This window comes from Notolepis coatsorum, assembly GCF_963971535.1.
Source record: "Notolepis coatsorum genome assembly, chromosome: 17".
Classification (NCBI taxonomy): domain Eukaryota; kingdom Metazoa; phylum Chordata; class Actinopteri; order Aulopiformes; family Paralepididae; genus Notolepis; species Notolepis coatsorum.
In genome coordinates this window covers 60,664,654-60,691,143 of record NC_140181.1, presented here as the reverse complement: position 1 = coordinate 60,691,143, position 26,490 = coordinate 60,664,654, and the positions used below count along the sequence as shown (strand labels likewise).

The following is a 26,490-nucleotide window of genomic DNA, read 5'->3' as shown; positions in this document are numbered from 1 at the left end:
ACAAATAACACTACAGTATGAACAAACTATTACAATTTGGGGGGTATTATGTTATACTGCAGTTGACTTATGTCGCTACCCTCCCACCACTTTCACGATACACAGAAGCCTCTAAGCACAATGGACCTAATTCTCAAACATGTTCGTAAGTACCTTTTTAACTATCTTGGTAAAAAGTTTGTACTAACAAACAAAAATCCCCCTCCGGATTCCTGAACGGGTGAAATGGTCTTCGTAGGTGGACATCCTTGGAATTAAATAATTATAATAAAGATTGTAATTTATAATAAAGATAAATACGACAATTACGTACATTTTATAGTCATAACTCAATGAGGCATTGTGAGCATTACACACACACACTGCAAACTAAATAAATAAGAAGTAACCCAATCGCCATGGATATACAGTAGCTACTGTATAGTGAATATACTATATTAATATGCATATACCATCTTGTTCTCTATTATATTATTTATTGTTGGTTTGATTTATTTCTAAGCAATAGGAATAAATCAAACAATAAATTATATCATAGAGAAGAAGACAGTATAAGGCAGTATATGGTGAGTGGCACTTTGAGTGCCACTCACGAGATTTCTCGGGTTTTTTTATAGGTGGTTGCTAGCCACTCACGAGATTTCTCTGATTTTTTTATTTTTTTCGATCTGAAAAATTATTGCATCACCCGAGCTTACCCGAGTATAGCCGAGGGGCGCCGGCGATCACTGTGGAAAAAAGCGCCCCCTGTCGTCTCCCAGATGACATAAGTGATTTTGGAATGGACTCAATGAAAATGAATGGGGAAAAAAATCCGGTACTCCACATTTTCCAGTTCACTGCTCCAGCCGGGGTTACCAGAGTTCATTCTGGAGCCTCAGAGCCCCGCGGATCATGGAGTTCTACTGTATCGCGTTGGATCCATACATGTATCGATTTTTTCGAATGGTGATCAGGAATTGGAATATACCAGTTGGATACCATCTGATGTCAGGTAAGGACTCTATGTTATCAGTGGTAGGATAATCAGAGTAAGTTTGATGAAGTTATAAGCTGTTTTGTGAAATGTCTTCTTTCGGTTTCACTGTAAAACTCCGTGAGGAAATCAACGGAGCGATTATCAGTGCGCGGCCGTAATGTGCTTGCGTGCACGTATAATATTGATCATCTAGCGTTTATTTGAAAACGATTAATAAAAAGGCAGATGAATATCAACGTTGTGGAATATTCCACTAAAAGACGATTTTCATAGAATGCTCCAGAATGAGCTGTTTTTTATATCAAAACGGGGGCTTTTCTAACTGCTCTGAAATGGAAACGACGCGATAAAAAAACAATCTGCCTTCACAGCACTGACTGGAAAATAGTATTTGATAATGCGATGGGCAGATTAGACACATAGCCATAATTTAAAACATAGATTAGGCGATATTAACATTAACATTGGCGCCGATGGTGGCATTCAAGCGGTAAAACGGAAAACCAGGCGTGGCGCTGAAAGTGTTACAGTACAGTATATTCCACTATACAGTAGCTATATCCGCAGCGATCGGTTCTTATTTATTTCTTTGTGGTGTGTGTGTGTAATGCTCATGATGCCTCATTGAGTCATGACTATAAATGATAAACGTAATTGTTTTTTTTTTGACCAAATCTTTTTATTTTCATATTTTCAAACAAGAAACAACACAGCACAATAATGACAATATTACATAACCGACATCCAAGAACACAAACTAACACAACAATGACTAGACAATAAATTAGACCTATTATATATCGGATACACAACCAGTCAATACAAGTTGTCACAAAGAAAAAGGATAACAAAATAAAATCTTTACTATAAAAAGTGCTTACCAAGCCCCCTCCACCTCCAGGTCCAGCAACCGCAAGCCACAGTCCCGGAGGACCCACAGCCCGGCCCCCCCGCGAGCCAAAGCACCACGCCTCTTTAGCGCCCCGACCCGCAGAGACCCCGAACCGCGGCCCACCCCAGCCAGAGCCCACGATCACCAGACCCAGATCAGAAGGGGGTCAGAAAATATACATTATATTGATATTGATTATACCAATATTGAATGAAAAATAATAAACAAAACAAAATTAAAAATACAAAAACACCATAACCATCAACATACATGAATATTCGCTCTATCTCCCCCCCCCCCCCCCTCTCGCCCCAGGACCCCAACGTGAGCCATCAATATAATACCTTATCCAGTACTTTCAGTACTTCCAGAGTCATATGTGTTCTTTTAGTTTTTCCACCACGGCGATAAACGTAATTGTTAATGATACAAATATTGTCATATTTATTATCATTATAATTATTTAATTCCATGGATGTCTGTAGAATCAAAGTGACAGCAATCCCCAAGGACTTCTCCCAAAGAAAGCTATTCAAAACACAGGCACACACCGGTCTGTCGACTTACGGCTGCCTTTTCGAGTTCGTAAATCCTACATAAATCGTACAACAAATTTACAATACAAAGCCGTTCGAGAATGCTGAAGAAGTTTGTAAATCGAGTTACAAAGGAATTCCTTGGTAACTTTCACATATGTCCGTTTGAGAATGAGGACCAATGTTGGTTCACTTTGTTAGATATTGGCAATCAGCCAGTATCAGTTCTTCATCTGTTGGCTCGTATAGTTTCTGCGTTGTGTTTATTTCTCTCTCCGACGTCTTCTCATACTGGCTGTACAATCTTTGTCATTCCCCTTTAATGCAATCCGTAATCATAAGAATTCACCACCGTCAGACGTGTTACCTTTCTTGGAAAATGTTGTTTATTACATAAACAAAGCCTCTGTAATCAGATGGAAACCAATTCTGTAATTGTCCTTGAAAAGTCTTGGGAAGAAACTAAATTCATTATTCTAATGATCTCTCCTTTCACCCCGCTCGGTGGTCATCGCGGCCTGGCTGTTATCCCAAAAGCCTATGGTCGTGGCACTTCAGTCATTAGTCCGATGGTTCTGGGCCTTGTCGGAGCCAACCACCATTTCCCGTTAGCCGAAGCTAATGATGATGTGTCATCTCCCCTCCCCCACCCGGCGAGGGTGAGAGAGGGATGAAAGTCTCTGATCCACGTCCACTTGCGTCAGCTTCGTGTCTAGATCTAACTCACCCCAGAAGGAAGCTCACATCATAACGTCTTCTCCCTAGCAACGGGGGCCCGCCCCCTTTCCTCGTTACTATGTGACGCTGCCATGGCAACTGCTTTTAACCTTTAGTATGGTTCGATGTCAAACTCTCCATAGTTCTCTCTGACCAAATCTGCACTGTTCTCAGTCCTTATCAGTGTTTATGTTTAACAAGCTGAACGACCTCGAAGCCCTGGGCTCTATCTTAGTCTGCTGCTAACACACTGATTCTCTCTGCCGTCCTCCTCCTCTGAGATGGCTATAAGTAGATGCTGTCATCCACCAATATTTATACACTTTGAAAAACATCGATTTCCTTCAACTTTGTTTCAAAGGGTGATTTTTTTTTTGTGTCGAGATTATAAACAATAACAAGCATTTGTAACTACCGTAATTTTCGGACTATAAGGCACACCTGAGTATAAGCCGCAGCAGCTAAATTGAATGATGTGTACATATATAAGCCGCACTGGACTATAAGCTGCAGGTGTTTTAATGTTTAATTACCATATGTAAGGATTTGTGCACAGAGGGGGTTGCCGGGAAAGAGATGGCTGTTTGAGGAAGCTCCCATTTATTAACATATGGCGCGGACCGGCCATAGCTCGGTATACGCTGCGGCCGGCTAGCGTGAAAAAATAATATATATATAATAATAATAAAATAAAGTGGCCATTAGCTGTAAAAATTCATAGATTAGCCGCACCGTTTAAAAATGGGAAAAAAGGCGTGGCTTATAGTCCGAAAATTACAGTAGTTATTGTAGAGGTAATTTTCTTTTTCTCAAAACTATCCGGTGCAGCTTTAAAAATAAACAAATAATTATTAATATTATTTTTTATTATAAATTAGCTACATTTTGGAGGAAAGGACATAAGTCCCTTCATAATACTAGTTCTAGACACGAAGCTGACGCAAGTGGACGTGGATCAGAGACTTTCATCCCTCTCTCACCCTCGCCGGGTGGGGGAGGGGAGATGACACATCATCATTAGCTTCGGCTAACGGGAAATGGTGGTTCATAATACTAGTTCTAGTTACATTTGGATCCATATCCTAGTAATTTCAGGCACATCACTGGCATCACAATATTTTTGTGGGATGTATAAAGGACGGTGATGAGAGGGAATACCGGGAACTGGTAGTGGACTTTGTCACATGGTGCGATAAAAACCACCTGCAGCTAAATGTGGCGAATACCAGGGAACTGGTTGTGGAGCTGGGAAGGAGGAGGAGTGCACCTGTGACCCCCGTTTCCATCAGGGGAGTCGATGTGGACATGGTTGAGGATTACAAAAACCTCTGTGTGCACATCGACAACAAACTGAAGGGGTCAAAACACGCAGAGGCACTCTACAAGAAGGGCCAGAACCGACTCTACTTCCTCAGAAGGCTGAGATCCTTCAATGTCTGTTTCAAGGATGTTGAGGATGTTCTACGAGTTAGTGGTGGCAGGCGCCTTCTTGTACGCTGTGACCTGCTGGAGCAGCGGACTGAGAGCGGGGGATGCAAACAGGCTGGATAAGCTGGTCAGGAAGGCCAGTAGCGTGGATGGGGTGGAGCTGGACTCTCTAGCGAGGGTGACGGAGAGGAGGAGCCTTGCTAAGCTCCAGGCCATCAGGGAAAACCCCTCCCACCCACTATACACAGACTTGGCTGACAGGAGGAGCATGTTCAGTGCTAGACTAACACTCCCTAAATGTAACACTGAACGTGTTATGGTTTGTAACCGACCTCAAACGCAACAGCACAGACAGGAAGTTCAGAGTTAGCCAAATGCTAGGGCGTATTTATTTACAGAGTCAAAAGATGGAATAGGTACAGTAATCAAACAAACGGGGAGACTGCCTCCGGCAGAGTCATCAGCCGCTCTGCAGAATCCTCCTGGCGACAGTGGTGGGAATTTGGCATATGATGTTGTAGCGGCTCTGCAGATACTCCCAACTCTTCCTCGAGGTGGGAAACGGAGAAAGAGAGAGGTATCAGTGTTTTCCCCAACACACAATTAGCAGAGTCAGTGCAAACAAAAGATGTCTTCAGTGCTTCTTCTATAACACACAATCCGGCTGAGTCCAGTGCAAACAAAATGATATCTTCAGTGCTTCTTCAATAACACACAATCAGATTTATCCAGAGCAAACAAAATGATCTCTTCAGTGTTTCTTCAATAACACACAATCAGAACTATCCAGAGCAAACAAAATGATATCTTCTGTGTTTCTTCAATAACACACAATCCAAATGATCAGAGGGGTCTGGTTCCACTCACCCAAGTGCAACGCGTAACGGGTAACAAGGCGCAGCTCCAAACAGTTCTCCACAGAAAGGTCCTGGAGAGAATATAGACCAGGAAACAGCAACGGGAAAAAAGCAGGCAAAGCAGTTGTATTCCAGAACGACCCGACATCGATAGAAAGAAGGTCCAGGTATATAAAGCCCTCTGGGGCGCTGATTAGCACACACATCAGGTGCGTGATGGTAATTGATACTTAACCTAGAAGTGTGCGTTAGGCAACGGACCAATCATCACAGCACCCCAAGAAGCGTGTGGCGGGGAAAGAACCAATCCTCACAGTACCCCCCCCTCCACGGGAGCCACCCGGCGACCCACTCGGCCCCGGCCTGCCCGGATGGGACCGAAGGAAGCCGGCGATCAGGGGCACTGGAGAGGGGGACAGAGACAGAGGCCCGGAGAGGGGGAATGGAGACGGGGACAGAGGACCGGTGAGGGAGGCTGGAGACGGGGACAGGGACCCGGTGAGGGGGGCCGGAGAAAGGGACAGGGAACCGGCGAGGGAGGCCAGAGACGGAGACAGAGGCCCGGAAGGGGGCTAGAGACAGGGACACCAGGGGAACCCCGGGGCGAAGGACTGGACGCCGCCTGAAGACACTGGGCATGACAGGAGGGGCTCCACCCCCTGATGGTGCCGGAGGACCAGGCGATGTGGGGCTCATGCAGCGCGAGCCAAGGCCTGCCCAGGACTACAGGGACAAGAGGAGAGCTGGTGATGAAAAACTGGAGTCTCTCAACGTGGTTACCAGCAATGGTGAGAAGGACTGGACATGTGCGTTGAGTGATGTCAGCCAGGCGGCGATGATCCAGCGCGAAGACCTCCAAGGGCCTCTCGAGGTCCTCAAGTGGAATGTTGGCCCGGGTGGCAAACTCAACGTCCAGGAAACTCCCATCAGCACCAGAGTCAATGAGTGCACCCACCGTCGCCCGCTGGTCCGCCCAGGCTAGGGTGACGTTCGTCAGACGGTTAGGTGGTGCACGGGTGGGGGAACAGGAAAAACGGCTCACCAGGATCTCCCGGGGTCCCGGCGAGCCTGGTCTTCTTGGCCGGGTAGGGCAATTGGAGACACGGTGTCCATCCCGGCCGCAGTAGAGGCAAAGGCCGGACCTGAGCCTGGACTCCCGTTCGGCCGGGCTAAGGCGGGTGCGTCCCAGCTGCATGGGTTCCTCCTCGGTCACAGCTCGGGAGGGAAAAACCCCACCAGTCACGGAGGGGGCAGGACGGTCAGCACTGTAGAGGCGGCTGCCGGGAAGGGAAGCCCCTGAGCGGAGGTCGATGGCACAGTCGTAAGGCCGGTGAGGTGGAAGGACCTGAGCCCGGGACTCACTGAAAATCTCCTCGAGGTCGTGGTACTCGGGGGGTACGTCTGGGGGTCCCAGTCGTGCTCGCTCACGCCTTCTCTCTCGGAGGCGTCCGTCGATGCGGATAGCGAGGCTGATCAGGCCCTCGAGAGAATCGGGCTCCTCTTGGGTCGCGAGCTGGTCCCTTACTGCGTCGTTGAGCCCCCTCAGGAAGGTGAGACGAAGCGATTGATCGTTCCAACCGCTCTCCGTTGCGGCCAGTCTGAACTCCAGCGCGTAGTCTCTGACACTGCCACTGTCCTGCCGGAAGGTGCCCAACCGAGCTCCTGGGTCCTGGCCACGGGCTGGGTGGTGGAAAACCCTGCGGAGCTCTGCCACGAAGTCTGGGTAGGAAAAACAGAAATCAGCCCCCATTGCCCAGGAGGCAGTAACCCACTGTGCTGCTCGGCCCGTGAGCAGGTTAGTCATGTAGGCTACTCGGGCTCCCCTTGAAGTGAATCGGCTGGGTTGATGACGAAAAACCAACTCACATTGCATGATGAATGTGGCACAATCCTCGAAGTTACCATTGAACAACCGTGGTTCGGAGAGACGGGGCTCCCGAGGTGCGGGATCGGGAGGCGCGGGGCCTGCCACGGCTGCGGGTGATGCTCCGGCCGAGGCTCCTGAAGTAGGTGGGGTTACAAGCAAGGTGTTAACGGCTTCACTCAGCGCTTGTAATTGGTGGAGAATATTAGTCTGCTGATACCCCTGGGTAGTCTGCTGGGTGGCCAGAGTGTCAATGGCATCCAGAATAAGCTGGACCTCGGCCCGGAGGTCCTGTAAAGCAGCCGCACCCAACTGTTGGGTGTGGTCGTTGACCAACTCGATCTGGACCGCCAACGCTGCCCTGACCCTGTCTGTGTCGGCTGAGGTCGTCATGGTCGGGTCGTAATGTTATGGTTTGTAACCAACCTCAAACGCAACGGCACAGACAGGAAGTTCAGAGTTAGCCAAATGCTAGGGCGTATTTATTTACAGAGTCAAAAGATGGAATAGGTACAGTAATCAAACAAACGGGGAGACTGCCTCCGGCAGAGTCATCAGCCGCTCTGCAGAATCCTCCTGGCGACAGTGGTGGGAATTTGGCATATGATGTTGTAGCGGCTCTGCAGATACTCCCAACTCTTCCTCGAGGTGGGAAACGGAGAAAGAGAGAGGTATCAGTGTTTTCCCCAACACACAATTAGCAGAGTCAGTGCAAACAAAAGATGTCTTCAGTGCTTCTTCTATAACACACAATCCGGCTGAGTCCAGTGCAAACAAAATGATATCTTCAGTGCTTCTTCAATAACACACAATCAGATTTATCCAGAGCAAACAAAATGATATCTTCTGTGTTTCTTCAATAACACACAATCCAAATGATCAGAGGGGTCTGGTTCCACTCACCCAAGTGCAACGCGTAACGGGTAACAAGGCGCAGCTCCAAACAGTTCTCCACAGAAAGGTCCTGGAGAGAATATAGACCAGGAAACAGCAACGGGAAAAAAGCAGGCAAAGCAGTTGTATTCCAGAACGACCCGACATCGATAGAAAGAAGGTCCAGGTATATAAAGCCCTCTGGGGCGCTGATTAGCACACACATCAGGTGCGTGATGGTAATTGATACTTAACCTAGAAGTGTGCGTTAGGCAACGGACCAATCATCACAGCACCCCAAGAAGCGTGTGGCGGGGAAAGAACCAATCCTCACAGAACGGCACAGGAAGTCCTTCATTCCGACAGCCATCCGACTTTACAATGCATCACTGTGCCTCACTGCATCACTGAGCACAGGGTGACAGTTACCATCTTCTGGACTTTTACTTTTAAAACAACACTGTTCAATATTACACTTACTGTAGACTTCTGTAGACCTCTGTATATTTTTACTGTATATTTGATACTAGAATGTATAGTAACATAACATAAGAAATATGAATCCCGGTCCGTACCCTATAATTATTATTATTATTATTATTATTATTATTATTATTCTTAGGCCTATTTTATTCTTAGGCCATTTGTTTTGTTATTCTTATTCATGACTTTGTTCTGTCTAAATGTCTAAATGTTTACTGTGAGCGATCTGTAGTGTCATACTGTAGTATTTCTATTCTATTCTATTCTATCACAGTTCATCAAGTTTCAACAAGTTTCACACAGTATTTGCATAATATATTCCCACAGTTCATTGTTTTTCCTTGCTAGACCGTCATAGTGAAATTATTAGTTATTGAAAACGTGTTCTTACACCGTTATATTATTGTATTTTTGTTGTATATTTTAATGATAGTTTGCTTCTGGCATTGCATTCAGTGTTATGAATTCTTCTTAAGAGCCCCTAGACTTCGCTAGAACATGTTTAATTTACGACTGTCTTCATAAAGGATGCAACTTTAAAAAAGTGAATATCAGGAAGGCAGCAGGTCCGGACGGCATCCCCGGCCGCGTCCTAAAAGTCTGTGCCGACCAACTGGCCCCAGTATTCACTGACATATTTAACCTGTCCTTAGAACAGGCTGTCATCCCCACCTGCCTGAAGAAGTCCACTATTATCCCTGTACCCAAAAAATCCAAGCCTGCTTGCCTCAACGACTACCGCCCTGTAGCTCTCACCTCCATAGCCATGAAGTGCTTTGAGAAGCTAGTAAAGGGCTACATCTGCTCCTCCCTCCCCATCAACATGGACCCCCTGCAATTTGCATACCGCCCCAACAGGTCCACGGAGGACGCCATAGCCCATGTGCTGCACACAGCAGCATCACACCTGGACAAGAGGCAGGGGAACTATGTGAGAATGCTATTCATCGACTACAGCTCGGCATTCAATACCATAGTCCCCTCCATACTCATAGCCAAGCTCAGGGACCTGGGCTTGAACTATGACCTCTGCCAGTGGGTCTTGGACTTCCTGACTGGCAGACCCCAGGTGGTGAGAGCAGGCAACTGCACCTCCTCATCCATCACCCTCAACATAGGGGCCCCCCAGGGCTGTGTTCTGAGTCCCCTCCTCTACTCCCTGTACACACACGACTGTGTGGCTCAGCGGAGTAGCAATACAATCATCAAATTTGCTGACGACACAGTGGTGGTGGGCCTGATCTCTGCCAACGACGAGAGGGCCTACCTGGAAGAGGTCAAGGTCCTGGCGGGATGGTGCCAGGAAAACAGCCTCTCCCTGAACGTCAGCAAAACAAAGGAGATGATTGTGGACTTCAGGAGGTCGGGGGTCAAGGACTACAGCCCCCTCAGCATCGACGGGGCACCGGTTGAGAGAGTCAACAGCTTTAAGTACCTCGGAGCCTACATATCCGAGGACTTGACATGGACCACACACATTGACAGTGTTGTGAAGAAGGCACGACAACGCCTCTACTTCCTCAGGCGCCTAAGGAAGTTCCAAGTCAGTCAGAAGATCCTTAAGAACTTCTACTCATGTACAATAGAGAGCATCTTGACCGGCAACATCACCTCCTGGTTTGGGAATAGCACTGCACAAGACCGAAGCAGACTACAAAGAGTGACACGTTCAGCCGAACGCACAATTGGAGGGGGGCTCCCCACCCTCCAGAACATTTACAACAAGCGTTGCAAGGGCAAGGCTAAGAGAATCATTAAAGACTCCAGTCACCCGAACAACTGCCTCTTTGAACTGCTGCGGTCAGGCAAGCGATACCGGAGTCTCAAGGCGAGCACAGAAAGACTCAGAAGAAGCTTCTATCCCCAGGCCATCAGGCTGCTAAACGAACAATGAATGAACACTACACAACAACAACCACCAAACGCACATAGCACACACATCCACACGCACACACTCACTTTAAACAAACACACTGTAGCACCCACTCCACACACTTTATAGCACACACCCACTTTAAACAAACACACTGTAGCACCCACTCCCCACACTTTATATTTATTGATGAAGGATTGCACTACAACTCGTACACCTTACTGTAAATTGTACCTAAATTGTACCTCATCCCATTTCTGCTTTGCACTAGATAGTACTGTACATTAGTACACTGCATAGTATTGTATATTATATGGTAACTCAGAACATTGTACATATGTCTATACCGAACACTGTGACCACATTTTCTTCTTCTAAATTACATGATACTATCTTGTCTAGCACAGTCTCTGGAGCGTAACAGTAAGAAGCATTTTGTATGAAAGTATTCTGTACTTCTGTATGACAACTATTAAAGAAACTTGAACTGTCAAGTCTAGGGCTGAGTTGAGTTCAGTCTTTGCACACCTCAGTAAATTCCATACAAATGTACACAACAGTTTCAATTCCATGAGGCTGCAATACTAGTCCCTTGTGAACAGGGCTTATGTTCTAGTGGGCAGTGCAGCCACAGCCTCGCCAAGCTGCAACTAAATATTCTGGCTTTATGCATCTGTATGTTCTCTCTATTTCTCACTCCCCGGGGATGTATATATATATATATATATATATATATATATATATATATATATATATATATATACACAAGTACTCACTGTGTATCCAGGTTTAACAACACAACTATGCACAGCACATCCACAAGAGATTCTGCTGTCCCTACTGTACCACACCATACCTCACCACACCACACCTCACCACACCACACCTCACCATACCACATTTAATTTCTTAACTACCTACCTCAAACTATAGTCTACCCATAACACTGTATGATAGCATGTACAATAGTGCTGCATATACTGTATATACATTTACACTTATATTTACCGCATATATATCTGTTTGAATATACATGTATATAATCCTTGTATATACCTACTTATACAACTGCATAAACCCATGTATGATAGCATGTACAATACTGTATATGCCACATATATACTGTACTTTTATTATTACCGTATATATGTCTCTACATACCTGCATATAACGATAGGTTATGTAGATAACCTAGTTATATTAGTATTGGCTGAGCGTCCCGCTCTGAGCCTTATGAGATATCCTTATCTCCTATGATACCTATTGTATCTCCCACGAACAAAAAACTACATGCACCCCACCTGTATGGGGCTCCGCCCCCATGGTGGCACCGCCCATATAGCAGTGACTCTGGTCACCAAACATCCTTCCTCGCCAAAACCCGTCCCAGGAAAAGATTCCTCAAGAGGGAACTCAGGGCCGCGCAGAGCGGGACGCTCAGCCAATACTAATATAACTAGGTTATCTACATAACCTATCGTTATATGCCGTATTTGCTTTCGCGTCCCGCTCTGAGCCTTATGAGATAATGGGGAAGAGCGGACGCGAAGCCCGACAAATGTACCCCCTGAGGACCCGTAAGCCCACATCAAGGGGTGTGGGGAGCCCTGTCACCCCATCCTTCCAAACGAAGGGGGGGCGCAGTCAACTCCACCTGAATGCGAACAAGAGGGAACTAGAACCCCTTGAACACACCGTACAGGCGGAACCACGTGTGACCCAACACACTGTGGCCCATACCCATACACTCCTGCTACCCGACCAAAGGACGGGAAGCAGGAAAGGCCACAGACCCCAGAACCGCCTGGGAGACAGAACCCCCGGTCATGTCCATGAGGTAAAACCTTACAAAGGAGCCCGGGGAGGACCATGAAGCTGCAGCACAGATGTCCTCCACCGAGGCCCCACCCAGGAGAGCGGCAGAAGCAGCCACCCCACAAGTGGAGTGCGCCCTGACGCCCCCAGGGGTATCCTGCCCAGCCAACGTGTAGCAGAGGGTAATGCCCTTGCACAACCAATGGGACAGGCGCTGCTCCGACAGTGCCTTACCAGCACGAGCCCCACCGTAACAGACAAAGCTGGTCGGTAACCCTGAAGTCCTGAGTACGGCTGAGGTAAATCCCCAAGCACGGACTGGACATGACAGGTGAAGGCCCGCATCTAACTCACTAGTGTGAGGAGGAGGACGAAACGCCTGAACCACAATATCCCGGGAGCGGAAGGAACTCCGGATATTCTTAGGCACGAAAGCAGGATTAGGTCGCAGAGTGACACCGCAATCGGTCCGAAAAGACAGGCACTCTGGACGTACCGAGAGAGCACAGAGCTCACCTACGCGTTTAGCGGAAGTGACAGCCAGTAGGAACGCGGTCTTGAAGGACAGCTGTCCCAACGGCGCCTGCTCGAGCGGCTCAAACGGGGCCAAGGACAACCGACCGAGGACCAATTGAAGATCCCAAGTCGGAGCCAAGGATCGTTGCACCGGCTTAACGCGTCGAGCGCCAAGCAGGAAACGCTTCACAAGAGGGTGGCTGAACAAGACATCCCCTCAAACCCCTCATGATAGGAGGATATAGCCGCCGCATATACCCTCACCGTCGAAGCCGACAGTCTATCAAGGAGAGACTGGAGGTAACTAAGGACAGCATCCAGGGGGCAGGAGACTGAGTCCCGGCCCCCCGCCTTACACCACACTTGGAACATACGTCATCTGCCCGCGTAAGCGCGACAGTGGAGGGAGCATGCGCATTCCAGATGGTAACACCATCAGGATCAAGAACCTGCGCCCCTCAACGTACCTGTCCCAACAACTGACCTAACAGATGTATGGGGAAGAATCCCTGGCGGCACGGCATCGGTCCCAGACCTGCCTGGCCATGTCCAGACGTAATCCTCACCAGTCAGGATGAGGACCGCCCCGCGACAGTACCTCTGCACCCACATTCTCCCTGCCGGGGATGTGGGGAGCCCTCAGGCCGCGCAGATGGAGGACGCCCATAGCCAGCCGCCCGCCGCCTGGTGCAGATAGGGGGAGCGTACTCCTCCCTGTCTGTCGATACACGACACTGACGTCGTATCGTCCGTCCTGATCAACACCATTTGTGGACCAGAAGGACTGCTTTCAACACCAACACATTGAACGTAGCGCAGACCGGGCAGCATGGTTTGCCAGCTGCCCCCTACTGCGTTGGCCCGACGCGTCACCAGCGAGGGAGGCGTTGGTGAAAACGCGACGTGAGACAGCGCTGTAACCGTCCTAGGACGGAACCTCCCGAGCGTGTTGACAACACGCTCTGAGATGGATGCCCATAGCCCTCCAACCGTTGACTGGGAAGAGGAGTACTCTACATCCAGTCTACAGCAACCCCAGGCTGGTAGAGACCTGCCTGGTACGAGACCTGACGATCCACCTTGACCGCAAAGGACCAGAACGTCATCAGGGCAGAACACTCCGTAACCCCGGACGACGCAGAGGCCCCAGTGCGGCCTCCACGCACTTGGTGAAGATGCGGGGAGCCAGAGAAAACCGAACGGCAGCCTCTGGTACTCATACGCTAACCCTGCAAAGGAAGCATAGGTAAGCCCTAGGATGGAAGATCGGGGATGCGCATACGCATCCTACAGGTCTATGGAGGAGAACCAGACCCCCACCTGACAGTGTCCAACAGGTAGGAGACGATCCAAAAAATGCTGAACCTTCCCATGGGACAGGTCCAGCCTGGGTCTTACACCCCTCCCTCCCGACTTCTCGGGCATAGAATACCGGGAGGAGAACGCCACGACGATGGCTTGCTTCGTCCACAGAGATTGGATCTCGTTGACCAGAGCTGTCACTGCTGGAGACCCTGACAATAGGGTCTGTACCAAACCTGAAAACGGGTGGGGTTGTGTAAACACAAGTCCCCGCCTCAGCGTTCTCTCCATCCACCTCGACATATGGTACTGCCGTAGTCATATGTGACGACACTCCCAACGCACCCGCCGTCACGTGGCGCAGGTCCGCCAGGAACTGTAGATAGTTGGCCCGGTCCCCCCGCTGTGCGTAGTCAACCCTGGAACCGTGCGAGGAGCGTGTTCCGTGTCGGAACACCTGACCCTGACACCACCCACGAGGCAATCGCACCCAAGGGGGAACCCCGACAGAAAGGGCCGGTCTGATACGGGGGGCTTCCGATGAAAAAAGCCCCCCCACTGAACACCCCTCCAGAACATGCTGAAGGAGTTGTTCTGCAGCCGGACATGCAAGGTGTAAGGCCCCCATGGGTTCCTACACACCGTAGCCCTGCAGTGATATTACTACCACCCCAAATCATGTGAGCTGCGACCACTTGCCAATATTTCAGGAGTGGGAGGCACCAACATGATACCTGGCCTGGCGAAGCCCGCACTGTGTGCCTCAAAAGGTTTCAAGCCCCCCTGCTGACAACACTTAAGTTGACAGACGTAACACCAGGCTCAACCAACACAGTTCAAGGTGTGGGAGCCGCTTGACAGCACAACATTCTCACGGACAGACCCAGGCTCAGCCATCAACTGGGTGTCAGCCCCTGTCCCCATGAGAAGCGAAAAGGGGGGTCGCCCGTGCATCAACGAAGGCATGCGGCCCGCAGCCAAAGGAAACAATCAGAGCCCACTTCTTCCACTGGTGTTGAGGAAGGGAGTGATCGGAGAGCGGGCTGCTCGCGGCAGGACGGTGACGGCTTGTTTGTTCAAGCCGAACCCATCCTACATGGCCGATCCCTCGGCCGCCAAGGCTGTCGGCCTTGTGGACACCTGTCGAATCAACGCCCAGGATACCTCTGGTGGGGGAAAACATGGCCGCCTGTCGAGGGCCTCGTCATCGCCGCTGACGAGGCCGTGCTCTCTCTTCTTCTGGCTGCGCGGTGTGAGGCGGTGTAGGGCCTAGGACAATACTGCCCGCGCTCCAGCAGAAGACCAAAAACCCCTGCGGAGAGGGGAACCCTGAACGGTTATAGCTTGCGGCTGGGTCAAAGCTAATAACGTCAACAACCTTGCGCGATGTGTCGACGTCGGCTGGCCCTCAAGGCCCCTCCACCAGACGCAATTTTTTTTAATAGAAAAAAACAGCAATTCGAACACAGTTCTAATCGTTGCCAATTCCATACCGTGGCGGTACAAGCCTTAACAGCCCACCAGCCACTCGCCAGGCCGACCCACCCATGGTGTCGGCCGGGCGGGGCATTGTTTCAATATGTCAAAAACAAAGGACTGATGTTAACACGGAGCACCAGTGGTGATTGCAAACAGCAACCTCCACTGTGGTGTGCACCATGAAAAGGTTAAATGAATAAAAGAGCTAAACCACAAAATACTGTAGAAAGAGCAAACCCATACACACAAAGTTAAGGGGAGACGGACCAGAGCGAACTAGTCCCGCCTTCATTCAACATATTCACAACAGGACACCAGCCCTAGTTTAGCCCATTTACCAAAAAAGGTAAACAAAGCCCCCCCCCGCACTACTCCCCCAGTACACCGATTGACCGTCAGTATGAATGGTTGAGAGGAGAGAAAACTGTAGCAAGACAGACCTTCTCATAGCAGAGTGACAAAACGAAACAATAGCCCACTACACAGGGCCGCCTCAGGGGTTGGGGGGCCTCGCGTCTAAAAATGCACAGGGCCTCACATTTCTCCCAAGCGGCCCTGCCCTTATACTACTGCAGCCTAGCGCGCTGCGATGTGGGACCCAGAACAACAAATGCCTGCGCACAGACACGCAACATGTTTACCATGTCGGCTGGACCCATAGCCCCACTACCCGACGCCAACCCAGATGGGAACACCGTTCAACAAACCCCACCGGAACACAAGGTAACATACCTGGCCAGGCAACCTAGCCACGGCCTACCCTGTTGTCAACCCATTTACCCGAAAAAAGGTAAATAGGACTCAGCAAAAAACCCCACAACAGCTACCGACTGACCTTCATTTATGAACCGGGCAAGAGGAGGGAGAGTGACAACATCTCACGGCGGAGACATTAGAACAGCGTAGCAATTAGCAGTAGTAATAGCATGCGGCATTAGCGATAGCATTAGATGTTTTAGTAGCACGCCCAAGACAGCTTGGAAACCGTTCCCTGCAGTGAACGTTCACCAAACCATCCTGCCCCCGGCGCCAACACACAACATGGTTGTGTAACAAAACAAACCAGCATTACTATCACTAATACCCATGCCTGAAGACACAGGGCCTACCTGAGTACAAGCTGGCCCGACAGCCAGTCTTGTACAGCTGAACCTCGATGTGCTGTCATCAAACGAGGGACATCAACATAGGCCCGTCGTGTCGCCGAAAACATGCGTCGAAGATGCCAGGGGCCAGCAACCTCCGGTAAGCTTTCAAACATTATGACTCTGATCTTTTCATCCTACTAGTTATCGTATGGTGCACGCAGCCAAGTACGCTGGGACGAAAATAGAGGAAGGATGTTTGGTGACCAGAGTCACTGCTATATGGGCGGTGCCACCATGGGGGCGGAGCCCCATACAGGTGGGGTGCATGTAGTTTTTTGTTCGTGGGAGATACAATAGGTATCATAGGAGATAAGGATATCTCATAAGGCTCAGAGCGGGACGCGAAAGCAAATACGGCATATAACCTTTGTTACATTATTTGTAGATACTATATCTATCTGTACATCCATTACTTACTCTTATTAGTTACACTGCTGGCCAGTATCACTTACCATAGCGTCTTTATACCTATATCACTGTACATAATAATGATACTACAAGTCTGTACATACATCTGACTCAGTAGTACTAATTTATATACATAAAAAAGTTGAAGTCCAAGGCAGCTCTACAAATGTTTAAAAAGCCTTTATTAAATGGCTCACATTATTTAGATCATTTAAACGAAACCAACATGTTTCGGCCTACATAGGGCCTTCATCAGGGTATAGATGATGAAGGCCCTATGTAGGCCGAAACTTGTTGGTTTCGTTTAAATGATCTAAATAATGTGAGCCATTTAATAAAGGCTTTTTAAAAATGTGTAGAGCTGCCTTGGACTTCAACATTTGTATAACTATAACGGATCCTACCCCAGATTTAATCCAAAGAGCACCTAATGAAACACAAAACCAAGAACGCTGTAGCCCTCTCCATATCCTCCTTTGGATACTAATTTATATATTTTATACCCACTTGAATCACCTGTACATTGTATATTACTATTGCACTTTACTGTTACATTTGCACTCTGGTTGGATGCCAAACTCCTTTCCGCTGTACTGTACTTGTGCTGTATAATGACAATGAATTTGAATCTAATCTAACACACATCAAACTACACCTTACTACACCACACCTTACTACACCACACACCACCATACTACCCCACACCACACCTTACTACACCACACACCACCATACTACCCCACACTACACCACACCTTACTACACCACACCTTACTACACCGTAACCACACACCACCATACTACCCCACACTACACCACACCACACCTTACTACACCACACCTTACTACACCGTAACCACACACCACCATACTATCCCACACTACACCACACCACACCATACAGATGCAGCAAAGTAGAGTGTGGCCTTTGCCGCCATCGGGAAGGTGGCAAACAGATCTGTTACCGTGTTACTCGCACGATAACAATACTCAACCAGTAGGGGGCGGTCAGGTTACACTAATATAGCCACACCTTTCGACTGGATTTGGCAAAAGTTAGATTTATCAACAAGAAGAGGACTTGAGGACTATTGGTGACGTACACAGCACTACACACACACACACACACACACACACGGTAAATAAATAGTATTTGTATATCTGCTGTTACTGTTAACGTTATGATTAAAGCAGTATTTGGCAGTCAACCTCGTATTGTACTGAAAATATCTATGCATTTCAGCGGATCTTAGTTAGAACATGATTCTAAAGTGTTGTTGTGTATGTGAAGTAGACTTGTGGGGACTGTAATTGGTCATTGTTAGAGTTATGCTGAAAGGTGACGACAGATTGAGGTGAGGTGAATAAATGAGTAGAGAGGTGAAAGTTCTCCCTTAATGTAATCTTATAATTTATACAATGTTTTTTTTTTTTTTTTATCTTTTTCCCCCTCCATTTTCCTCCGATTTTCTCCCATCCCAATGTTAGTCGTATGCCAATTCCCAATCCCCTTCCTGGTCGCTGCGCACTTACCCCCCACAGTCAGATCATCTGGGAGAGTGGAGGCTATCACATGCTTCCTCCGACACACGTCCAGCCAATCAACCGCTTCTTTTCACCTGGCAGCGCGGATCCTCCCTGAGAGGGCGTAGCGTGTGGAAGGATCACACTATCCCACTCAGGTCCTATCTGCGCTTAGCAGGCGCCCCGACCGAACTGTAGGAGTCGCTGTCTACAACGACCCGCCAGCTTCTCCCACCCTCTAATACAGCCAATTGTATTAGTGTGAACGGCCAGCCAAGCTGGTGACAACCCCGGAGCTGTGAGCTGATTCGAACAGGCGAATCCAGCTCACAGCTCCGGGGTTGGTGACGAACGCAATCTCCGCTACGCCACCTAACCGCACTATACAATATTGTTTTTATCATTTCTGTACATATCATACATACATATCAGCTCTATCTGCGATTTTAAAAGAGCAGCGATTCACAGCACACCGTGCCATTACAGGCAGAGATTATATTTATCATGAGTTAAATAAAAAATCAAATGCTTGATAACTCTTGGACCTTTTAAATCCATGATTTTAAATCTCTTTCTCTCTCCCCCTCCTACGAGAAAAAACTAACACTGCATCATCTACTTAGGGATACAAAAATATTTGGGACATGGAAATGTAGGGTTTGGGAAATAATATTTAATGATTATCTTGTATCTTCCTTTGGACCCCCAGAAATATTACTAATCATTTTTGGAAAGTTGGGAGTTGACTCGCCATTTGGAGGTTCTGTTGCTGTAGGGTTTGATTTAATGATTATCTTGTATCTTCGTTTGGACCACGGGAAATATTGTTATCTTTGTCATCATTTCTAATATGAGATGTTGCTCTCCGCAAACAGGAGGAGCCCTTTGCGACAGAGCTGACTAGGGGTGGGACGATACATCGATCCAGATCGATATATCGATCTATTATCAATTATCAAATAGGATCGATGCAACGTAAAAAGATCGATTCATATTGCGATACTCTTATTTTGAAAATCCCCTGGTGAGCATATCCGCCCGGCCGCAACAACAACAGTAGCTCAGCGTGTAGACGTTAAGACAGCATTGCTTCAGAGTCCGCCTATTTTGCGACCCGAAATAAGTGCCTGTTTTTTTTTCTTCCCACAACAGGTCAAATGCATCTAACATGCTTTGCATCCTCGCCATTCCTTTATGCCCACGTCGCGTTAAATACCAAAATTAACGTTGCGTTAGCCTAAGCTAACTAAGCTACAGCAAGCTGATCAGAGCCATATAGAGAGAACAGCAGAGGTCCGTTAGGGACTGGGGAAGGGGGGGGGGGGGCATTCTCCTTGTGTGTGTCTGCGTTTGGAAAGTGTCTGCGTTTGGAAAGAGGGGTTTTAGGTTGCGTGTTGTGAGTTCCAAAATTTTTTACTTAAAGTTTAAAGCTCAATTTATCAAAACGTGGCACTTTACAGTGAACAGGAGGTCTATTTGTATTAAAACAATAAATAGTTTTTCATGTCTGGAAGAGCTAAAAAAATATTCAAATGATATTTTCGATGCCTTTTTTTTATCTACTTTTTCTCCCCATTTTCCATTTTTCTCCCTTCCCCAATTTTGTATTGTCCAATTCTACCCTCCCCTGTCTCGAACGCTATTAGGCCATGCCTCCCACAAGCCGGCTGCAATGTGGACGAAGCCTTGCATCACGTGTCCCCTCCGGTACTCGAGGAGGCAGCTGTTGCATCTTTTCACCTGCACACCGTGATCTCTCAGCGGCGAGGGTCTGCGTGGGAGGGACACGTCGCTTCCTGATTCTACTGCGCAGGCGCACCAACCGACCTGTAGGAGTCGCTGTCCACAACGTCCGATCCCCACCCACCAGCTTCCCATCCCCTAATACTGCCAATTGTATTAGTATGAACGACCAGCCAAGCTGGTAGCAACGCAGAGAGCTGGGCTCGAACCCAGCATCTCCTGCGTTGTTACTGAAATGTTACTGAATGGGCATATAATATCATCTCATATCGAACGCAGGCACCTGAATCGAATCGTATCGTGGCAGACTGTGATATCGGCAAATATCGTATCGTTGTCCAAATAATCGATATCGTATCGTATCATATCGTGATGAAACTGGTGATTCCCAGCCCTAGAGCTGACAGAGGCCATGCTAGAGAAGCAAGGTTTCCACTGTGACCTCCATTATCCAACTCCAAGACTGGTCAAACCAGACTCTCCACCCCCCAGCTTATAGCTCCATTGGCTCCCCGAGCCTCCCCCACAGAGACAAGTCACTCGACAGACTGATAGACTTTTCGACAATCAATTTATTTGAATCACTGGCTTTGATTTAGCTTTTATGTGTAGTCGTTTTTTTGCATTAATAAAGTCAGTGAAAATGACTGTTACTGTGATTTTGTTCTCTCGTATATTTGTATTCGTATTATGATGCTTTGTCCCACATTCTGCAACAGAAGACAAATGTCCTGCATTTCAATGAAGCCATGCTTAAAATGTTAAATACGTATATGAATTAACACCTCACCACACCACACGGTACCATACCATACTACACCACACAACACCACACCATACAGTACCATACTATACCACACCTCACCACGCCATACCATACTACACCACACAGCACCATACTACACCACACCTCACCTCACCCCACTACACCACACCATACTACACACCACACCCCACTACACCACACCTCACCATACTACACCACACCTCACTACACCATACCACACTGCATTCAGTATCTCCACGCCTCTCACCACTCACCTCTCATTGTCCGTCTGTCCCACAGGTGATGTACAGCCAGGACAAACACAGCCGTCCCAGCGTGGTGGAGACCAACACCACCTCCCTGGAGTTATCTCTGCCTATCAACCAGGACTACGTCATTCAGATCAAGCCCTTCAGCGAGGGTGGAGAGGGCAGCAGTAGCCGCCAGATCACCATCCCCAGAATAGCAGGTGGGATACTAGTCTTGCATCATGGCATAGGAGGAAATAACACCAGCCACCAGCCAAGTAGCTGTAGTACACATAGTGGTAGATTTTGACTGTGGCTGAGTCTACTTGTCTCTTTGACTGGTCTTTTTGTATTCTGAAGACTGCCTTGGCTGGTCAGAGATTTTAATTGTCTGGAGAAATTCTATATCCGCTTGCCACTGGTTAGTTTCATGTTCTGGAGATGTCACAAATACATGTTGTTTGAGTATTTAAATACACTGCACTGACTGTTGATTATCTAAATACACTGCACTGACTCTGTTGATTATCTAAATACACTGCACTGACTCTGTTGATTATCTAAATACACTGCACTGACTCTGTTGATTATCTAAATACACTGCACTGACTCTGTTGATTATCTAAATACACTGACTGTGTGAGTATTTGAATGGTTGAGTACAACAGTGAGTATAGAAGTGTGAGGACATCATACTGAGGGATGTGCTGAACTGTACTGTCAGGACTGAGGAAGGTTGTTTCAAAATGATGATGTGACAGAACCAAATACATGTCCATCGCAGCCACTTCAAGTCTGGCCACTTGATATCCTTGCTGGACTAAATAGAGTGCAGTATGACAGTGCCACCTATTGATACATATGTGTAGTTACAGCTGTCCACTGTTCTACTGTACAAAATGCATTTGTGTCATTGTTTAACATATTAAGCTGAATTGTACTTTACATTTTTACATTGAGCAGACATCTGATCCTAGACCAGTACAATTGTGTTATCTAAAACAGGAGCTCCCAAAGTGGTGCCTATGGGTCGACTTGAGTGACAGATTTGTTTTTGGCCCTAAAAGGGGTTTCAAGGATAGTGAGGATATAATTGTTGTTGTGTTTTGATGCAGTTAAATAGCTTTTTGAGATAAATTGCTTATTACAAGGTGTATCATTAACCAGCCCCTTGTACTTTCATTTTTAAATGTTACAAACAATGTTATTTACTCGTTACATCTGAAGTATTAATGTATCAACGTCCCATTTTTGGCCCGCGTTACCTTTCGACCTGTGATATTCCGTGCCAAAAGGTTTAAGGACTCCTGCTCCTGTTGAGATTTGACGTGTCTGTCTGGGTGTGCCTTCCAGGTCCCATGGCCATTGGAGCTGCCCCGGAGCCCTCCGTGTCATCCCTGGTCTACCTCGTGGCCCTCATCCTCACAGCCAGGACTTTGCTATGACAAACACCTCCGGGAACCCACCACTACGGCTACTCTGTGAGGAGAAAAGTGTCAGAAAAGAGAGGCTTGAGAGCACCTTCCTCTCTACCTGCTCCCCCCTCCCTTCACCCAGCGTCCACCTTCCCTTTCTTCCCTACAAAAGGCATCTTTGTGGAGGAGAATCTTCTCCCCCCTCCCCCCACCACCCTCATAAAGGAGATATCGAAAGCGGCCGTCTCTTTTCAGAGGCTGCCTTTATAGAGCTGAAAGGATGGCGAGACTCAATGCAGTCTTTCTGACCGGTGTGTTTTTTCCCTTCCCTCTGCTCCCTGTGCGGACAGTGGACATTCTGGCAAGGTTTTCCCCTCGGAGGCGAGGAGATACGAGACACAATGGGATGCGTATCGGTTTCCTATGAATGTGGGAGAGATTGTGTGCAATTCTGTTGAATGGACGTGTACCTTGTGGACATTTCTCGGATGAAGGAGCTATTTTGGTGGCGTGTTAAGTCATACTTTAGCAAAGCCTGTGGGGAAATTACTCTCTACATTTGACACATCCTAACCACTTAGGAACAGCGGGCAGCCACAGACATGCACCTGGGGAATAACTCCCAGTGGTAATGCCGGTACCCTGGTCAAGGGCAACAGCAGGAGTGCCTAGCATACATGTCTTTTAGTTGCGTGAGGAAACGGGAGTACAAACATGGGAAGAACACACAGAAAGGCCCCCCCTTGACAACAGTGCTAACCACGGCGCCACCGTGCCGCTTGCTGGGGAATAAACGTTACAGGTACATGGTGAATGTGTGAAGGATTCGCATCCACATGCCAGAGAGAGTTTCTATTTTAATTGCGTTCGAGACATGTTTGTCTTTTCCTTCTTCTCCTTGGACTCTCCTCGGGAGAGACGCACTGCTGCACTGTCTAAGAAGGGGAAAACTTTCCATTTTGCTGAGCTTTTCCCATTAACAGGGCACTGATACGAACCTCAACACTTTATAACCTCCAAGGGACCTTTGTACCTCTTGCCTGGATGTTCTCCTTGCTTTTACGTGACAACCAACATCGCACAGAACTTCAGACCTGGAACGAAAATGACTGGACCCCCCCGCAGAAGAGAGTTGGTGTCCTGAGATGGCTTCCATTGTGTGAACAGCAGAATTATGTGGATATGTCTTCAAACCTTCAAATATTCTCTCATCCTTCCATTACAAGTGCATAGAAAAGCCATGCTGAGCTATGTGAACCACATTATTGTACACTCTATGTATCAAATCCTCAGGTCCCAAATGAGCCTTAAGTCTTTATGATTATTGTTCATATTGTTGTTATTGACGTGCAATCTTTTATTAATTTATGTTTTTCCTCCTCCGTTTGGCCACATTATACTGACAGAATAATCTGTCAGTAGCAGACGATATGTTGGGATCATCGCTCATTCTTGGTTCTTTTTTCCTAATAGTCTCTCATGATCAGCATTGTAATACAGTACAAGTGGCGGTGATTATTGACTTTTCTAACATTGCTTAAATAGAAAGTGAAGAGGTGGCGTTTTACGGTCTACTGCTGTTGGGCATGAGAACGGTCGATGTACCTGCGTGGCTTAGGATGTTTGGATGGATCAACCTGCTTTTAATAAACATAACAAAACATTTTCCTCATCCGTTTCTTTGGCCTATAGAGGAGGGAAGGCTAAGGGCTCATGGATTTCAAATGACATTTTCATAGGACATGAGAAAGAAAAATATGTCCTTATACAGTACGTCATAAAATACACTCGATGTGTCTTGCATGACAGTATTCCATATATGTGACCTTTAAACTTAAGATGCAGTATAATGGTAATAGCAATTAGTGTAATTGTATTGTCTGTCTAACTTTACACTAATTCTATATATCTAATAGCATTACATATGATATGGGTAAATGGTTATTAGCAGACATCGAGCTAAAGCATGAACTTTTTAGAAAATATTTTAACAATCTTAGTGCTTCTGAACATATTTCTTAGCTTATATTTCTTTCAAACTAGATACTTTGAAACATTACCCGCCAGCAAAGAAATGTTTCTAATTTATTTATTTTTTAATGTATGATTGATTATGTAATCATGACACCCCGAATGGTCACCCGTATGGAATATATTCATGCACAGAACACAGTACATCGGCCTAAATAGAGATAAAACAAGCTTCAAATCAGATAATTTAAGTACACACACAACTATACCGTACTTCATTCATCATCATCATACTAATCAGACACAAGTATTTTATATGATCCTTTGATTCTGGCAGCATTTTCTCTATGGCTTAAAAAAAGACATCATCTGTGTAATGGGTGTGTAATAATTTGTATTAACCTAACACAAGGGGAACCATGGCAAATGATCCAACTCTTCAATCAAAGCACTATTCACTATTCAGTGAATATTCAATATATGAATAAAGGCAGAGCTTCGTATTCTCCACAAATGTGTCGTTTTGTTCCAACGAACCTGCCAAGTACAGTTCTGTCGCCGTAACTCTAATGCTAAAATAATTATAAAACAGAACTATTGATACACGTTATATAGTACCTTATTTGGGGGGGGGGGGGGGGGGCAGTTTCAGAGGAGGGGGATTTGTTTGCAGAGCCTGCAAGATATTTACAGTACTGTACTTCTTTGAATTATTCGATCTTATGTTATTATAAATTAAAACTAAATAATTTGTAGGCACTGTGAACCAAACGTAATATTTGTTAACAACATTGCGGCTCCTGCCTTTGTAAATGACAGCAATGAAATAATACATTTTCAGCCATATTTCTAGATTGCAACAGTTTTCCAGGGATCCAAGTTTCCTCTTGAGGACAGTGTGTTTATTCAGTTATGACTCTGAATCCGTCTCTCACAACACTACATAGTACTGTACACCTTTAATGGTAGAAAAGAGATGTGTGTTAAAGGTACAAAATCACAGATAGTAACATTACTCTGGAAAAAAGTAGAAGTCCTCCAAAGTTCTAAATATGATATTGAATGTACCAATGTACTAAAAGCAAAAGTACACATTATATATGATGCTTTTGTATTTCAGTGCTTGCAACAAAGGAAGTCGGCAAATGGAAAGATCCCCATCACGTGTTTTTCTAACTTGTTTATTCATGTAGAAGGAATGCAAGTACACTGTACAGCAAAGACACAGCACCAAGCAATGGAGGGGTGTTAAGGAGATGGTAACTGGGGGAGGAGGATGGAGAGGCGGGCTCTGTACAGATAAGAGGGCTAGGAGTGGTCAACTGGGGTCAGCCAGAGGTCATCCAATCAGGGTTTGGCACCGGGTGTCTTATGGCCAAGTGTCCTGTCATTCATCACAGTCCCCCTGATTACTTGTCAGACTTCCAGTGCAAGAGCCCCTTGAGTAGGTGTGTCCTTATTACGTTGATCCAAGGATGATTTAAGGCTCTTCCCTTAGTGAATAATGATGATGATGATGATGATGATGATGATAAGGCTTTCCACTGGATATGCTTGATATGTTGAAAACTGCACTAAGTTTATCTTTTATTTTGGGTAGCTGGCGCCCCCTAGTGTACATCAATACCAGGACCACTAAACCGATTTACATCC

At 46.9% G+C, this 26,490-nt stretch overlaps 1 protein-coding gene across 1 annotated transcript in view; it reads left to right on the top strand.

The window, feature by feature from the left end:
• LOC311244596 (contactin-4-like) overlaps positions 1-22,896 on the top strand; it is a gene marked incomplete at both ends in the record, with an annotated part of 367,297 nt that extends 344,401 nt beyond the window's left edge. Inside the window, 2 exons of the mRNA XM_084334191.1 lie at positions 21,504-21,672; positions 22,805-22,896. Of these exons, the coding sequence (XP_084190317.1) occupies positions 21,504-21,672; positions 22,805-22,896 (261 nt within the window). The remainder of the gene's footprint in view (positions 1-21,503; positions 21,673-22,804) is intronic.
• Positions 22,897-26,490: the final 3,594 nt, after the last annotated feature.